The sequence below is a fragment of the Prionailurus bengalensis genome, chromosome A3 (genome assembly GCF_016509475.1).
Source record: "Prionailurus bengalensis isolate Pbe53 chromosome A3, Fcat_Pben_1.1_paternal_pri, whole genome shotgun sequence".
NCBI lineage: Eukaryota > Metazoa > Chordata > Mammalia > Carnivora > Felidae > Prionailurus > Prionailurus bengalensis.
Window position 1 is genome coordinate 7,973,547 of NC_057354.1, and position 19,404 is coordinate 7,992,950.

Consider the following 19,404-nt stretch of genomic DNA (forward strand, 5'->3'; position numbering starts at 1 on the left):
ACACCCTTCCTGCTTTGGGAGAACCACCCATTCTATTGGTGGTTATTACCTTGTGTGCCTTGTGTAATAAAGTTCTCAGTATAGTACCTGACACACAGTGAATGTAATGGTCAATATATGGTAGGAATTTCTCTCTCTTCTATTTGACTGATGGTGTGAGAGGATCCCAAAGCATCTAGAAGCCACCATGTGAAGCCAGAGCAAAGCCACCCTAGAAGCGACAGGACTGAGAGATGAAACCTAGGGTCATGTACACTCTGAATCAAGTCAAGCCTGAAGCCATCCCTACCTCCTGGACTTGTGGTTATGTGAGCCAATGAATTTCTTCCCTGTTGTTTCAGTTTGGTTGATACAACTGCCTACTATGTGCCAAGCATTATGCCAGGCAGTCACACATACACCTTATTTAATCTTCATGGCAATCTTGTGACGTATGTCATATATTGTACCCATTTTACGGGCAGCCAATGGAGCTCAGAGAGTTAGGTCATTCACTCAAGGCCCACGGCCAGTATGTGGCACAGCTGTAATTTCATTTCATTCCCTCCAATTTCTAGTTCAGTCTGTTACACATGCCCTGGTGTCAGTCTTGGTGGGGCAAAGGGGGGGCCTTTGAGCAGAAGTAACACCCCATCCCAACTCTAACAGAAGCTGAAAGTGAGCAGAACTTTGCCCAAAGTCTTTGGGGAGATTCTTTGTGTTCTGGAAGGCAATACTGCAACATCTTTGCAGATGCATGTCGGATACGTGAAAACTATCTGCCTGGAGACACTTAACTCCTCTTCATTTATCGATAGGAGACAGGGAGAAAATCATATTAGTTAACAGGAAACTGCTTTGTTTTGAACACATCCAAAAATAGCCAAGGAAAAAATTATCTTCACTAATAAAGCAAGGCAGATATGAAACCTTCATGCTTGGGGGAACACAAATGATCTTATTATCCTGAGCATCTTGATGGTAACCATAAAAATTCATCTTTATTTGAGTTTCAGGCAAAATATAAACTAGGAACATTACCTTGTGTTTAACACTGTCTGTATCCTGCAAACCCAAGCCCTGCTCCAAAAGTCATCACAATAAAACATCAAAGACACTGCCGAGGAGAAGCGGCGCTATTCTAGGTCATACGCGTGCGTTACTGCTGTTCCCCACAACAGTCCTGCAAGGAAGTTATGACTTGGACAAACATACAAGGGAAGCGAACCCCTCTGTCCAAGGTCAACAGCTAATAAAGAATAGAGATGAGAGCCCAGGGTGTCCCTCTGACTGCTTCTTCCACCACCCCGTGCTGTTTGACAAATGAGCAAGACCCTAAGAACACATTCCCAATACTCTCCCTTCTGTGACTCACTGCAAGTTAGCATCAGCCCCACAAAGCACGACCACTGAATAAGAACACGATTCAAAAGCAGCTGAGTGTTCTGAGTCCCTGCAATCCTTGAGGCACAGCATGGTGTGGTATGGGTTGTAGGTGTTCTCATCATCTAATGGCTTCGACGAGATACCCTGAAGGTCAGACCATAAAGAGACTAAAGTCATAGAACCAAATGCTTTCGTTTCACAAGTTAGCACTTTTATGCTTTTGGGTCAAAGGCCATTGGAATATTTCTGAAATTTACGTCTCCAATATATCTGTAATTTCCATCCGCCATTTCTTTTATCTGAGCTACTTTGGTATCTCCCCATATATCCACTTGCCACCTCTATCTCACTGCCTACAAAATATAAACACCATTCTCTCTCTCTCTCTCTCTCTCTCTCTCTCTTTCTCTCTCACGTACACACACACACACACACACACACACACACACACACACACCTGCTTAAAAAATCTCTATGATTTCCTATTACACTTAGGAGAAATATCAGTCTTTAAAATAATGTCCTAGATCCTTAGCAATTCTACTAGATTAATATGAATAAGTTGAACGTTTGCAATATATGAGTAATATGAAAACTTGAAAGACTGAGATAATTTCAAAAAAAGTTTAATATTCATCATGAGATACTATAAAAGTTTACTAAGGTTTTAGCTTTCAGAGATTATGACAGAAAGCCATACTCTTCCTATTACAATTCCCATAAATTCAAGGAACTGAAAAATTTTCATGCTTGAATAAGTGCTACCTGAAATAGGCCCAAGACACCCTGATCAATGCAGAATTCTACTGTCCATTGATATGAAATACAAGTGGGAGATGATACGAGGCATACAATCAATAGAAAAGCCTACTTCTATTGTGAAACATTTATCATACATAGATTTCACTGGTTATGGTTAATACATAAATAATTCTGGAGACCCAAACAGGAAAATATAGCCACTTTCCCCAACAAATTCTGATTCTTCTACAGAGATTTTCCCATAAGGATAATAAATAAGTAATTCTGACAAAAGAACATCGCTCTGAAGATTACAGTTTTATTTTCTAATGTGAAGACCTTTGCCATCTCTGGGAGATTCAGAGACTCATTTATAGCATTTCAATTTCCAGGTACTTAAAAAGCAAATTTTAAATAATTGGGATTTGCTTAAAACAGAATGAGCAGATTAAGTTGAACGGAGCATTGCTGTCATATGTTCACACAAGTTAGGGTCTTACGTGTTTGCAACTTCTGTTTTTAGTCTTGTATCAAGTATTGTATTCCTATTGGGAAGAACCATCCACTTTTACAAACAAACAAACAAAAATTTTTAAAACCACAAGCTGATTGCCTTCAACTTTAATGTGAATTTTACAGAAGGACTTGTATCTTGAAATTTAGTCATTTAAAATTCCAAGATATAAAATTTATCTGCAATGTCTCAAAAGAAGAGCCTAAATTCTGAGGAGCAAGAATGGTGAGGGGGTGGGGAGAAGAATGAGATCCTGATTAGACTAAAATCTCTTTCTGGTTAATGATCGACCCAAATTTTTTGGCACCATTGGCACTACCTTCTCTTTCCAAAACTGACTTCTAAAAGGAAAAAGGGAAAGCCCTAGAAGTGCTTATTGGGTATGGACTGCAATAAGCCAGTTCTAGAATCAACCTCCTAGCGCCAGTGAGGTTCATCACACCATGGATGGAACCCAATCAATGGCACCTTCAGAGATGAATGGTGCCTCATATTGATAATCTACCATAGTCAGCCAAGGGGAAAACATAAACAGATTAACACTATGGATGTTTCCCAAAACCCAAGAAGCTGGCCTGTGTTCAGCATGACCCGGTAGATGGTACCTTTCTGGCATTTTCACCTAATTCTACGTCAGTTTGTGGTATGGAATCAAACTGCGCAATGAAAGTTTATATCACATTGCTGAGAACTCTCCATGGGAAATAAAGCCATATGGAATATCTGAGTACTTTACAATACACCTGGCATTACAGGGCTGGGGCTCTACGCATTTGTAGAAGCGCACTTCAGGGTGGATCTCATAGGCCAACCTGGGAAAAGGAAAAAATAAGTAGAACAGTCATGAAACTCACCTCCCTGCCTCAAAAGTGAACCAAGCAGCATCTCGCCCGTACCGCCGCAGGGCACTTAGCGGCCAAGAGATGAGTTTGACTCTGGGATTCTGGACGTCCCAAAGACAGATGTGCTCATATGTAATCTGCAAGGCACATTCGCCATGTACATCTAAGTTAGGGGATGGCATCAAATACACATTGAATCTCTCTGGGAGAAAAACAAAAGGTTAGTCTAAAATCCCGGGAATGAAACATCAAAGACAACGTAGGAACAAAGAGGCATTTCAAAATAATGCTAGCTCACATTCTAGGTGCAGGTTGAATATTCAGGAAGATAAACCTTTCTCATGAATTCACAGCGCCAGAAAACGATTTTTTTTAAATTAAGACCATATTAAATAACATGATAATGACACAGTCTGGCGGTCAACATACACTAAACACTATTTGCATGAACAAAGACCATGTTTAGAATTTTTTAATTTGCATAATAAAAAAACGTGTCTGCCAGTAGAAGACGAGAGCAATGGAACCATTAAAAACGTTTTTTTTCCTGCCAAGTACACATTAATTCCACCCACACTTTGGTGTTCACAAAAGATGCAGGTGCAAGTAACTGTCGCATGATTTAATGATATTAAAGTTACACTGATCAACATATAATTTTCATAACCAAATGAGTAAAACTATATCCCAAATCATTTAAATAAAACTCCATGCTAATACCGTGCACTTAACTGACCCAATAGTCTGTGAAAAATCCAAGAGATATATTTGAACTCGTTTTAGCAAGAACTCTCCAAATTTCCATTTGCTTATTTGGATGACTGTTAAAATTTAACCAAGATGACTCTACATAAACGACTTGGTTTATGACTGCAACCACATTTTCATCCCCACAGATTCAGTCATGGCATTTCTGTTCTACTTCTATAAAATTCATTAATTTAGGAAGTTACAGAGTCAAAAATCTTTGAGTGGAATATGAACACAAATATTACTGGAGTGAACATTTTCACCCATCCATCATTAAGGTAGATTGCCTAAATGTGACAAGATAGTGCGGCACTAGTCGTTATCAGTGGTATTTTTAATTAATCATTTTATAATAGGGAAGTCACTAGAATTCTTATAGATTTTAATTGAGTTTAGTAAATAGGAGTGTCATGACTGCTTTCATGGGTCTATTTTTCAAATTTTCTGTTATTTCCAACTCCCAATCACCAATTATTTGCTGCTTTCTAGCAACTATTGTTTTAAAAGTATATTCTAATGGAGTAAAATGTCTCCCTGGGGAGTTCTGGAGCAAGTCAGAAAGAGTTCATCCTTAAGTAAAAAGGTAAGAGAGACCATTACCAATTTGTTCACTTGAAGTTCTATAACTTTACTTCACTCGAGAATAACAGCAAGTGTAAGAGTGACTGCTTTAGTTACAATTACTTGAAGTCATGCAAATTAATATCGTAAGGTGCCTTCAAAGAGGTAGCTGAGTTTTGTAGTAATCCCTAGTAGTTATGTACCAGGGGTACTCTTATTCCTATTTGACAGAAGAGGAAACTGAGGCCTGGTTGTGGTATAGTAAAGGGAATTCCTAGGCACAGCCCATCCTTGGACTCTGTAGCGTTATCAGGATAGAGCTTCACAAATATAAATTTGTGGAAAAAAAGTGCTGAGCGGAGCACTCTAGATTAAAAAAGGAAATCAAATCCTGTCCTATCTTCCTCTTTAGGTCTGGCTTCACAGGCAAATATCTGTGAGGCATCCGCTCAGGTCCATACAGGTGCATCCTCAGGCTACAACAGAACAGGATTATGGGATCCAATCCGCCCTGTCACAAGGCTCGGTCACCTGGAAACAAAGAAATCATTCCTCACCTTCAGGCTCATACTGTAAACCAACAGTGAGTTTTGCTGAAATGATCATGGGTATTCTGGTCATTATTACCTCAAATGATTTATTCCCAGGTTGAGTGTTGAGCTCAAGGAGTTGGCTCAAGTGTTTTAGTGGGGGGAAAAAAAAATCACAGAATTAGGAGGGTTTAAAGATGATGAAACATTCGTGATGTCCGGATTCTATTAAAAAGATTGGAAAACTTTCAATGAAATACTTTCAGTGAAAAATGCAAGACCAAAAAGAACAAAACAAAACACTATGCCTTAAAATCAGCATATTATGAATACAGGCTCAGGAGTGTGGTCTTGTATCAAACACCAGCTGTTGGAGTTGGAACAAAAGCTTCAGTTTCCTCATCTGTGAAACAGGGGGACGGAACAGTGCCCCCGTCACGGAGCTGCTGGGAAAATTAAATGACCTAATGCATCTGCCACAGAAACTGGTGCATAGCAGGTCCCCCCACCCCCCGATTTCTAGCTGATGTTATTAATGCAGATACATTCATATTTATGCATCGAAAACATATTAGGAAAAGAAATACACTGAAATATGAACACAGGATTTAGGTGCAATAAAAGGTTCTTTTTCCTTCTTCCTGTATACTTTTCTCATAACTTCAAACATCTGACATAACGAAGATGTCTTACAGTGTACTGGATGGGGATAAAAACAATGTCAAATAGAGCGAAGGAGAGAATTTTCTCTACATACCACTCTGTTCTCTCTCAACCCCAGTAGCCAGTAAGTCAGGCTCTCCGAGGCTGATGTCATTGATCCGTGCGCCCACACACTCCATCTGGAGCAGTTTGCACCATTCATCGGCCTCCAGATCTGTGGGAATGTCCAGAAACGTCACCATGCATGCCCAGCACCCACTTAAAAGCTACAGGCAAAAGCCCTCCCCGCCTCGGACGAACCTGATTCACAAGCAAAGGTCTTGGAGGTGTCGTCATTGAAATAGATTCCTATGGCGTGCTTCTTGGTGCTCTTTGGCAACCGGGCTACGTTCTTCACATTGTTGAGCTCTGTCACCTGAAAAACGGACAACTGCAAGTCTGATCACACTCCCTGTGTGAACGTGCCCGGTCCACACCACCACACTCGGGAGAGGCACGTTCAGTGGAAGGCACGCCACAGATGAACACCCCTCGACAGAAAGGTGCGTTTTGGAAAGCTGCGGATTATTTCGGTGTGTTATCCTCAATATGCAGCAAGAAAAATTAACGAATGACCTTCCTTTTTCAATTTCCTGAATATTAAGTGGCACGGACTCAAAACTTCACAGAGGGAGAATTATCTCCCCAAAGAGTCTACCTAATCAACAGTTCTCAGGTCTGTATCCCATCACTGGGAAGGCCTTTCCAATACTCCAACCCCTCGAGGTACTTCCCCTGAAGGCAACTTACACATACTGACCGCAAGGGAGGGAGGGAGTGGTGACCCAATTCATAACTCAGTCACCTCACTCTTTGATAATCAGAAATGGAGTGTCAGAAGTCCCCCAAATGCCCCTCTACTCGGGCTTCAAGTCATATATTCCAAGACAGACAGTGGTTTTGTACCACACTTCCCTACTCTCTCTGACTTACTCCTAGCTTCTCAATGCGTATAGGGCCTCTGTTTAGATTCTTCGTGGTATCACCTTTTTCCTATCAGTAGAGAAGGTTTTTCTCCATCAGACAGTCTCTCTTTCCTTCTTCTCTCCTACAGTCTTGGTCCCTTTTATAAACTTTCATAAAATTAACACTTATAAACCACTACCCTCTCCCTCCCCTCCCCCGCACTAAGGGTATTGGCTTATTGTGTTTCCAAAATGGCTGCCTCTCCTCCAGTTCCATCCAGAAGATCTGCTGCGTTGGGGCTGTGATGACTGGCTCCTGCAGGAGAGAAGGCTTAGGTGGCTTCAGGGTCTTTACAAGATAAATAACTGTTTCTGACAAGTCTAACTTCCCCTTAGGATATCTCTTTCGTGTTATCTAAAAGAATATATCTCCCATCAATCTCTGCCTAGATAACCATCTCTTATCTATTATTCTAAATTCAAGGAGTGCCTAGCTCAAGAAGTAGGGGAGGTAAAAAGTCAATATCCTCCACACATAAAGTAACCTGATCATTTCATTCCCCTACTTCTTAACCTCCATTGGCTCTCTTTATAGTATAAATGCAAATTTCTTAGCATAAAATATCATCATAGTTGCTATAGACCCAATATCTGTGGCCTCCCAAATGTACATGTTGAAATCCTACCCCTCAAGGTGATGGTATTAAGAAGTAGGGCCTTTGGAGGCTGATAGGTCTTGAGGGTGGAGCCCTACTGAACAGGATTAGTGCCCTCATAAAAGAGACCCCAGAGAGCCCCCTCATCCCTTTCACCACGTAAGGACACAGAAAGAAGATGCCTTCTGTGAACCAGACAGCACGTTCTCACCAGCCCCCGAATCTGCCAGTGCCTTGACCTTCGACTTCCCAGACTCCAGAATTGTGAGAATTAAATTTCTGTGGTTTATAAGCTACCAGTCTATGGTATTCTTTTTTCATGGCAGCCCATACGGACTAACACATCAGTGTTCCCTCAAAGCCGGCCAAAGTACTCTCTACCTTAGCAGGTAGTTTTAGTAACTCAACATTACCAACTTTATTCTCCAGCTATTCCACGTCCCTCGGAGTCTACCAGATGCATCTATTTACTTTTTGTTTTAAATTTTTTTTTAACTTTGTATTTATTTTGAGAGAGAGACAGAGGCAGAGAGGGGCAGAGAGAGAGGGAGAGAGAATCCAAGCAGGCTCCACACTGTCAGCACAGAGCCTGGTGCAGGGCTCAAGCTCACGAACTGTGACAGCATGACCCGAGTTGAAATCAAGAGTCGGCCTCTTAACTGACGGAGCCATCCAGGCCCCCTGGTTTTTGTTTGTGTATTTTTGTGCCAGTGCCCCAGTACAAACACTATCGTCTTGCCACACCTACTTATTGGTCTCTCCACGTCCATGGTAACCCCATTTATTCACTGTTAACACAGCATCCAGATTATCTTTTCAAACACAAGCCTGATTCCAGCATTTTCGTGCACAAAACAGAACACTTCAGTGACTTTCCACTGCACTTGGGACAAGCAGCCAAGTCCTTGGAGTGACCCTCAAGCCCCTCTGTGGTCTTCCCTGGAGCTATCTGACCAGCCTCCTCCCTGATACCTTCCCCTTAAGTCCCAGCCATACTGGCTTTTAGTTCAGGCTCCAGAAAGCACCATGATTCTCCTGGCACAGAGCCTTCCCCACTCTCTCCTTACTTCACTTGAACCCACCTTATGGGTCTTAGTTTAAATCTTGGTCACCTGCAGGGCCCTACTGGACGCCCCTTATCCCTCTTCTAATCAGAGCCTCCAGGGTCTATCATTCAATGACATCTTTGCCCTCGGAGAACTTTTATGGCCATATGGGCTGTGGTTTGGCACTCATCTTGCCTCTAGGGTGAAAGTTTTTTGCTCACCACTGTGTCCCCCGAACCTAATACAGAGTCTGTCACCATCCTCAATGAATGTATACTCAATACATACCCATATACTCAATGAATATGTGTGGATTTGATGAACAAAACACCAAACACACCTGCAGATTTGCTTGCATGGTGCGTCTCCGAGGTGAATGTCTCTTTCTCCAGGGAAATTTCACTTTTCCTGAAAGGCCCACTTCCTCTTGGAAATGTGCCCCGACTTCAGGGTGAATTAATGGTCGCCTTCTCTCTGTTCCCGTGTGTGCTGCATGAAGCTTCCCTCTATTACCTGTTGTTGTAATTAATCCATCTATCTCTCCAGCACCTAGCTAGACGTGAGTCACCTATCAATGACTTACTGACAGAATGAATCGATGACAAACAATCATCTGAGAGTCAACATTTATTGAGTCTGCACCACATGCCACACACTGGGCTTACACTATCCTCACATAATATGTTTCATTTCATCTTCATGAACGCCCGAGGACATAGATATTATTATCAGTATTTTCCAGCCGAAGAAGCTGTGGATGAGAAAGGTCAAAGTCATGTGCTCAAGTTCCCAGCTAAAACATGGCAGAACCACATTTTAAATGGGGGCAAACTGACCCCAAAGCCTGTCTGTGCTCTTCACCCATCTGAAATACTAAGGACTAACTCTAAATACTTTCAGCACAGACAATCTTTAGCTCAGAAAGTCATCTCATATGCGAGGACTTCTTTCTTTTCACTGGTGTGTAAGGTGGGGAGGACAGGAGGGGGTGTAGGAGTAGGGCTTAGGTGCCCAGGCTTTATGATGACCCTCTACTGAAACATTATATAAGCCTAGTCCGCCCTAACCTGAGGCACAGCAATGACTTTGAAATATGTCATTTCATTACACATCCATTAAAGGTAAAGAGGAAGGAAAGTCACCTGAAAGAGTCAGGAAATGTAGGGAGAATTGCATGAGTCAGAACACAATTACCCATTTGGGAAATTGGTTTAAATAATAAGCAACCCAACACCTCCAGCTCGGGGGTGGTGACTGAGTGCTCACAGAGTAGGCAGGGTGATGTTTTTCATGTGTCAAAGGACTATCGGGTTCCAACGCAAAAGTCTCTGCCCCCAATTCAGAACCACCTCTCAATGAGCACATGCCTGCACACTTACCCACCCCCAGCACCCCCACATACACAGTTCTTTTGAAAGAATCGCAATTTACACAAATCCATAACAGAGCCCTTCTCAAAATACATGCTACCATGAAAATCACGAGGACATTTGCAGATATATTTGTAAGTCACTTTAAAACTTGTATAAGACATATTTATTTCCACCATCACTCCATTTTGTAAATGAGAAAAATCAAAGCAGGATGTATTTTTTAATATTCCTTTTAAAAAGAAATAATTTGCCCCTAATGAATCTCTGGAAGCAAGCATAGATTTTGATAAGGTCTCAGGTTATTTTTTGATAAGAATGTTATCTTATTTTTTTAATATTTTCTTTTTTAAATGTTCATTTATTATTGAGAGAGAGAGAGGGGGGGGGGAGAGAGAGAAAGTGAGCACATGAAGGGGAGGGGCAGAGAGAGTGGGAGGAAGGCACAGAATCCAGAGCAGGCTCCAGGCTCTGAGCTGTCAGCCTAGAGCATGATGCAGGGCTTGAACTCACTAACTGTGAGATCATGACCTGAGATGAAGTCAGACACTTACCAACTGAACCACCCAGGTGCCCCGATATGAATGCTGTTTTAAATAAGGGCTAATAAGTGTCACTCACCATCAAAAGTGACTGCACTGGGGCACCTCTGGGTGGCTCATGGGATCGAATCCCACGAGGAGCTCTGCACTGACAGTGTGGAGCCTGCTTGGGATTGTCTCTCTCTCTCTCTGCTCCTCCCTGCTCATGCTCTCTCTCTTTCTAAATAAATAAATAAGTGACTGCATTGGATTCTCAATATGACCTCAAAGAGAATGAGCACTCAAGACCATGTGTGTGCAATACCTTCATTCCACCTCTAGTCTGAATATCTTGTCTTCACCTTATGTCTCAGATCAATCAAAAGTGATTTCCTACCAAGTTCAAAACTTTTTAGGAAAACTCCCTCTTGAGCCTCTGTGGTCAGAGATTTTATTTTTCCTGCACTGTGCAAGAGAAAAGACACACCCTAAGGTCTACATGAATTACACCAGCTCTTTATACAGATTCACAAATAAAATGTAACAACTTCTTCAAGGTGTAACAGCATCAAGGAGGGAGCTACTGTAATACAATTATAGTACAGCTGGCATTCCCTCGTCAAGAATCTTCCTTGAATCCATTCATTCATCAAAACTTTTAACTCATTGTTTGTTCATATTTAACGTTTTTTTATTTATTTTTTGGGACAGAGAGAGACAGAGCATGAATGGGGGAGGGGCAGAGAGACAGGGAGACACAGAATCGGAAACAGGCTCCAGGCTCCGAGCCATCAGCCCAGAGCCCGACGCGGGGCTCGAACCCACGGACTGCGAGATCGTGACCTGGCTGAAGTCGGACGCTTAACCGACTGCGCCACCCAGCCGCCCCTGTTTGTTCATATTTAAAGGGAGAAAATAAAGAACCATTTTTCCAGGCAGGGATAAAGAAGGTGCTATGAGGACAAAGCTGTGAAAAAGGATCTGGCGTGGGCTCAGGAGAATTTTGCTCTTTTACCTAAGGGGGAAGGATGCCCTTTCAGAGAAGGGAGCAGTTGAGCAGAGGCTCCTAAGATGTGAAAAAGTGAATCCTATAAATCACTGGGCCCAGCCATTCAAGGCACAGGTAATGTTAAGTGCAAAGGCTCTGAGGCAGGAATGAACTTATTTGGCAAGGACTATGTTTGCTTATAGGTTTTAACATTTGACCTCCTGCCCTTGATATCTGCACTCAAGAATGAGCCTTTTCAGCAGTCCCCCTCACAGCCCCCAGGCATCTCCCCACCCACTTTCCCCATAAGGCTGTGCTGCCATGAAAACCAGTGGACCTAAGGAGATCAGTATCTCCATGGTTTTGCATTTTCCCCCCTTTAATCTGGCCAAAATGTGCTTTCTGAGCACACGGAGCATCTTTATGACGGTTATTTCTAATTCTTTCTCAGGTAGTTCATATACTTCCATTTCTTTAGGGTCAGTTTCTAAAGATTTAGTTACTTTGATCGAGCCATGTTTCCTGTTTCTTCATTGTCCCTTGTAAGCTTGTGCTGGGATCCACACATTTGAAAATACAGCCACCTCTCTCAGACTTTACGGACTGGTTTTGCACAGGGGAAGAACCAAACAGAAGTCTCGGGCCGAAGAAGACAATAATTGAGGTGAAAATTCAACTCGGGGTTCACAACAGGTGTGATCAAGCTGAAGAAAGAATCAGAAAACCTGAAGACAAGTCCTTTGAAATTATCCAGTCAGAGGAAAACAATGCATGAACAAGAGAATTGGGTGTTTGGGATCAGAACATTATCTCAGTACTCAGTTACCTGGAATTACTCCCTGCATATCTCACCAAAGCAAGGGCTTAATTGATTATTGGGATTTATAAATTACTTTGAGAGCCACACGCACTGTTAGAGTGTCACAAGCTAAATCCATATGGCACACTGTGCTTCAACTGAAGAACTACAATTTAAAATATAAAATGTTTAAACACTGTATTTGAAACACAAATGGTTCTATTAAGTCTGTACATAGACACATAAATCTATGTATAGATTTAATAAAACTACAGTCAGTTTTATATACTATGTATACAGTAGTTGGTTCCCACTTCCATAAAAGATAACGTTTATACATGCATGCTTGCACACATATATATTCTTATATGTATATGTAGTGAGAAGGATTAAGGGTCTGGGTAGGCTCATATTGCTTATCTTTTTGTATTATTGTTTTCCTTTTTTACTGTATGACATAATCTTACATGTGGAAAACCTTAAAGATCTCTCTCTTGCACATATAGGCACGTGTGCACAGGTGCACGCGCGCACACACACACACACACCTGTTAGAATAAACGAGTTCAGTAAAGTTGCAGGATAGAAAATAAACACACAAAAATCAATTGTGTTTCTAGGTACTGACAGTGAACAATCCTATCTATCTATCTATCTATCTATCTATCTATTTAACGTTTATTTATTTTTGAGACAGAGAGAGACAGAGCATGAATGGGGGGAGGCTCAGAGAGAGAGGGAGACACAGAATCCAAAACAGGCTCCAGGTTCTGAGCTGTCAGCACAGAGCCCGACGTGGGGCTCGAACTCACGGACCACGAGATCATGACCTGAGCTGAAGTTGGCCGCTTAACTGACTGAGCCACCCAGGTGCCCCTGAACAATCCTATTTAAAACAACATTAAAAAGAATAAAATACTGGGGCACCTGGGTGGCTCAGTCGGTTGAGCGTCCAACTTCGGCTCAGGTCATGATCTCACGGTCTGTGAGTTTGAGCCCCACGTCAGGCTCTGGCCTGACAGCTCAGAGCCTGGAGCCCGCTTTGGATTCTGTGTCTCCCTCTGTCTGCCCCTCTGCTGATTGCACTCTGTCCCTTGCATTGTCTCAAAAATAAATAAACATTAAAAAAATTTATAAAAAGAATAAAATACTTGGGACTAAATTTAACCAAGGAAGAAAAAGATTTATGCACTGAAAACTACAAAACACTGCTGAAAATAATTAAATAAGGTACAAATACATGGGAAGACATCCCCTGCTCATGCATTGAAAGAATTAATATTGTTAAAATGTCCTACTTCAAGTTATCCACAGACTCAGTGTAATCTGTTTCAAAATCCCACTGCACTATTTGCAAATATAAAAAGGCCACCCTAAAAGTCATATGGAACCACAAAGCACCCTGAATATCAAAAATCGAAAGTAGTCAAAATGATCTCGAGAAAGAATGAAACTGGAGGTTTCACACTCTCTGACTTCTAAACATATTACAAAGCAGCAGTAACCAAAACAGGGTGGGACTGGCCTAAAGACAGACAGACCAATGGGATAAAATAAAGAGCTCAGAAATAAACGGCTGCACAAATGCCCAGAATACACAATGGGTAAAAGAGAGTTTCTTCAACAAATTCAGTTAGGAACCTGGATATCCACATGCAAAAGTATGCAGCCGGACCCTCATCTTACACAAAAATCAACTCAAAATTGATTAAAGACTTAAGTGTATGTCCTTAAGTCTAAGAAAACATGGCAGAAAAAAATTTCAAAACATTGGTTTTGGCAAAGATTTATTGGATATGGCACCTAAAGCACAGGCAATAACACTGAAAAACAGACAAAAAACATCAAACAAACAAACAAACAAACAAACAAACTCTGCGTTGAAAAAAAATAATAAAAAAAAATTTTTTTAAAGGGGTGCCTGGGTGGCGCAGTCGGTTAAGCGTCCAACTTCAGCCAGGTCACGATCTCGCGGTCTGTGAGTTCGAGCCCCGCGTCAGGCTCTGGGCTGATGGCTCGGAGCCTGGAGCCTGTTTCCGATTCTGTGTCTCCCTCTCTCTCTGCCCCTCCCCCGTTCATGCTCTGTCTCTCTCTGTCCCAAAAATAAATAAACGTTGAAAAAAAAATTAAAAAACAAACAAACAAACTGGCACAGCAAGGAAAACAACAGAGTGAAAAGGCAACCTGAAGAATGGGTGAAAATATCTACAAACCATATATCTGATAAGGGCTTAATCTCCAAAATCTGTTAAGGAACCCCTACAACTCAATAACTAAAAAGCAACCCAATTAAAAAACGAGCAAATGACTTTCTCAGACATTTTTCCGAAGACCTAGAAATTGCCAACGGGTGTATGGAAAATTGCTAAACATCACTAATCTTTAAGGAAATGCACATCATGGGGCGCCTGGGTGGCGCAGTCGGTTAAGCGTCCGACTTCAGCCAGGTCACGATCTCACGGTCCATGAGTTCGAGCCCCGCGTCAGGCTCTGGGCGGATGGCTCAGAGCCTGGAGCCTGTTTCCAATTCTGTGTCTCCCTCTCTCTCTGTCCCTCCCCCGTTCATGCTCTGTCTCTCTCTGTCCCAAAAATAAATAAACGTTGAAAAAAAAAATTAAAAAAAAAAAAAAAGGAAATGCACATCAAAACCACAACGAGATATCACCTCTCACACGTTAGGATGTCCATTATTTAAAGAAAGAAAGAAACAAGCCGAAGGGAAATTGGAAGCTTTATGAATTGTAGGTGGGGATGTAAGATGTCAATAGTAGGACCTTTGCAATGCTTGATTTTCCTCTAGAAATTGTATGTTTACTTTCAAAAGCCCTGGTTAGGTTTTGCACATCCTGGGGCTATTTCTTTCTGATGGAAATTATCACAGACTAATTAAAAATTCACAGAAGATAGTGGCTCCTCAAAAATTCTGCTGGTAAAAGATAATGAACACTAAATAGGAAGCTCTCTGATGCATAACGTATGCTTCTAAGCATGGAGGCTGGAAAAGATTAGGTAATGATAAGATTTGGCAAAATGATTCTGTCTCTAGGATTTGGAGGAATTTAAAATAAGACCAAAGGTAAATTCTGCCCCTCAGAGTTGTCTTCATTTTCTATCATTTATTTGTTCACCATCATCCATTCTCTCCCAGCCCTTCTGATTCTTTACCAATGAGTTTGGTTGCGGCCGTGCAATTGGCTTCGGCCAACAGACTGTAACCTGATGTGCCACATCCAAGAAGATGCTTCAAAAGTGTGCATAATTAGGTCAGTTTTGTCCTCCTTGAGCTTCAAGCTTCCACTATGAGAATAATGTTCCCCACCTTCCTGGATCTCTGAGTACAGCCAGATGGCTCTCAACTGAGTGAAATTAATCCAGCTGTTCTCCATACATCCACAGGCAACCCAGACCCCTCACGTAACAAAGGCAGGAGATAAAGATATGTCTGCATAGAGTACTAAGATTTTGGAACCGTTACCACAGCAGAAGTTGGTTAATACACCCTCTGTTTGATTTTCTTCTGGCCAAGAATTTTCAGACAGATTTTCTCTCAAATCTCGCTGTATAATAGTATTGTTTTTTGCACAAAGGAGACCAGATTTCCTAGTCAAATACATAATGATCGACTAGGACATCAGTTATCAGTTTTACTTAGTAACTGAATCATTTGCTCTTTACAGTTTTTCAAAAGAATCTTACAACATGGTGTCCCATTATACAGAAGTAGAGCCAGTCTAATTAAATGAGGGAACAAATCCCACCTCCCTTAGAGTAAAAATAAATTATAAATTTATTATAAATCCACTTCTCAAGTTATATATCTACTTCTCACAAAGCCTACTCACTTCAGTCAATCACAGAATGCTGAATGGCTACAATGTAATACTAAATACTCAGGATAACATAACACGTTTGGTACTATTATCAAAACCCATACAAGGGGAGCCTGGGTGGCTCAGTCAGTCGAACATCTGACTTTGGCTCAGGTCATGATCTCATGGTCCATGAATCTGAGCCCTTCGTCAGGCTCTGTGCTGACAGCTCAGAGCCTGGAGTGTGCTTGGGATTCTGTGTCTCCCTCTCTCTCTGCCCCTCCCCTGCTTACGCACTCTCTTTCAAAAATAAATAAAGATTTAAACAAATAATAAATAAAACCCATACAAGAAGGAATAGTGAGTATCAGAGAAGTAACTTAATTATGGTTTCACAGACAGAATGGAAAAGTAAAGCCACACTCAGAGCTAGAACTTGTTGCTTCCACATACACCTGTTATACCTAGTACTACGCTCCATAACATGTGCTCCTTAAAAAATACAAGAATAAGCGAACGAATAAATGAACAGGCAGATAAAACTAAAAATGCAAACAGTTTTGGAGACAAATATATTAAAAGATGTTTCTGCAAATTGTAAGTCATATCTTTAAAGTCTTAATTCCTAAGTAATAATAAGGTATTTGTTAAATTAAAAGACGACAGTCTAAACTCATCTTTGCTACTTGGACTTAAAATGTTGAAGAAGGGGCACCTGGGTGGCTCAGCTGGTTAAGCGTCTTGACTCCTGGTTTCAGCCCAGGTCACGATCTCACGCATGGTGAGATCGAACCCCACATTCGGCTCTGTGTTGACAGTGTGGAGCCTGCTTGGAATTCTCTCCCTCCTCTTCTGCCCCTCCCCTGCCCGCTCTCTGTCGCTGTCTTTCAAAATAAATAAATAAAATCTTAAAAAGTTAAGCAATAAATAAAATATTGAAGAAAACTCAGCTTTTCAAAAGCCATTTGCTTTTATGTGGGTACATGTGGCACCGTGGTTTTTAACCTGGGTTCCTGCCCTGTGAAATTTGGCTGGAGACACCCAGAGAAGGAATATACACAGCAGGTCCCATGGATCACACCCGCTCACACACACACGCACATGTACGTGTCTTTACGAGACACACACCTGTGTAACTATTATGCACGGTTACATACTGACTCATAAAAACCATTTTAGTCACAATCACGACTTCCTGGGCCAATGCTGCCTCCAAATACGACCACTACTCTGATCTCTATCATGGTGGGTTAGTTCTGTCTTCTAAAAAATTTTATATAAATGGAATAACACCGTCTGTATTTTTCTGGGTCTAGATTCTTTCACCTAACCCCACGTCTGCAAGATTCTCTCTCTGTGTCTCCCCTCCTCTCTCAAAAATAAACAAACTTAAAAAAGCAAAATAATCTGGAAACACAGATCACAAATACTACGAGAATCGCTATACTACTCATTTATGATTTCAAAATTGTGTAACTACTGCGTTTAACCAGGGGAGCAACTGCGCCCATCTAGAATTGACTGTGTCCATTTAGCTGACTGGCATGCCAACTCCCTACCATGCTGTTTGTGACATGATACCGCCATCAGGCTCTTCCCAGGCATTTCGGTGGGGACAGCCAGCTAACTGTTCGAACAAGTGCACGTTCTAACCGGGGCACGGATCTGAAGAAGACCACGTACACGTGAATACGGGGGTCCACCTAGGTTACGCTTCCGAAGCCTGTTGAGAAGAGGTATTGGTGCTTCTTTGCTTCTCAAGACTTTCAGTGGCATCTGCCTCCCATCTTATCTGGGACTTCCAATCTTCCGCCCACAATGAGGCAACCTTCCTTCGTCAGAGACTCCAGGCAGATGGTGAAGGCGGTCCAACTCACCTTTCCTGGGCCAACGCAGGAAGTGACAGAAGGCTCCCTTGTTGGGGGTGTGCTTTCTGGCTCCAGCTTGTGATTCTGTTGGATGGCATGGCCTGAAAATCAGTCCGAACTAGCTCTGATTCCCCTTTTCAAGATATATTCTGACCACGTGTCTTCCTCCCACACATTCGGAGCTCCTCTACGAGAAACGGACTTCTTTCCCCAGTTGGGAGAGAGACAGAGGTGCACACTGAAGTGTCCACACAGGTCCAGCTCATCTAGTGGATAGTTCTTCGGTGCTTTCAGAGTGCTCCCACACATCTCAAGGCAAAAACAGTCTATTGTAATGCCAAAGTCGTCAGACTGAAAGGACACAGCTCTGCCGAAATAGAGGCAGGACATGATTTATTGTTGTCCTTATCCTGAAAGCCCAACTGAAGACCATTTCATTTATATGGACTCGTCAAGTCCCTTCAGGCAGGAACACTTGGCAATTGCTTTTCTTTAGACTCCTCCATGGCTCACTCCTGCCCCGTATCTCCAGCTACTTCCATAGCATCTTCTTAATAACACCGTTTCTGATTTCTCTTTTGGAATTGCAGACTCTTATTCCACATTTCCTATTCCTTTTCCCAGCTTTGGTTTCTTCCTTGGCATTTATCAGTCACACCAACATACTCTGTATTTCCCCTGTATATTTTCCCTCGTGTCTGTCTCTTCCCCATTTAAGTAGGGGCAGAGAGCCATTCAGGTGGAATCGATGAGAACGGCACCTCGTGGAGGTGAGCTGTGTGTAGCTGGCTTGCCCATACATAGCGGCCTTAACCACGGGAAGAATGAGCGTGAAGACGAGGTCTGGGGAGCCCAACAGACAAACCTGGCAGTAAGTGACCACAACTTCAGAACAGGAGTGATGAGAAGACAAGGAGAGATTTGTGGGCTTCTTGGCCACTATGCAGGTCCTGATTTCTAGTTTTCTGAATACCAAAAACACAAAGTACTAGGACTCCATCAAAGCAAGGAAGTAGTCAACCCTTGTAAATTTCTGGTAAATCTTCAAGTAGGCCATCCAATGAGGAATTTCCCATAAAAAAGACCGCCAAATTAACTTCGCCGTTTAAAGCCATGCCCCAGACGTGCTATTCATCATAAACGATAGTATTCATTGAAATAAATGTTTTGCAGCCAGCAATTAACCAAGTGGGCACACTTTAAAAGTTTAATTTGCTACTGATACAGTTTTGCATTAACAACTTAGAAAACAATTACAAATTGCACAATTCAATTTTCCAAACGGATTATTTTGTACTAGATGGAGAAACTGTTGAAATATCTTCTGGTGTCCCAAAGGACGATTAATACAACTGGGTTTTTTAAAGCACATACATTCCCTTAAGGAACTGGTACATTCCTGTCAAAATTACGCAATTAGCATTATATGGGAATATT

The 19,404-nt window shown here is 41.9% G+C and overlaps 1 protein-coding gene across 1 annotated transcript in view; it reads right to left on the minus strand.

Moving 5' to 3' along the window:
• The window catches only part of DOK5 (docking protein 5), a 152,855-nt gene that overhangs the window by 43,084 nt on the left and 90,367 nt on the right, over window positions 1-19,404 (minus strand). Inside the window, exons 3-5 of the mRNA XM_043553638.1 lie at window positions 6,267-6,381; window positions 6,061-6,180; window positions 3,475-3,664 (exon numbers count right to left, since the gene is read on the minus strand). Of these exons, the coding sequence (XP_043409573.1) occupies window positions 3,475-3,664; window positions 6,061-6,180; window positions 6,267-6,381 (425 nt within the window). The remainder of the gene's footprint in view (window positions 1-3,474; window positions 3,665-6,060; window positions 6,181-6,266; window positions 6,382-19,404) is intronic.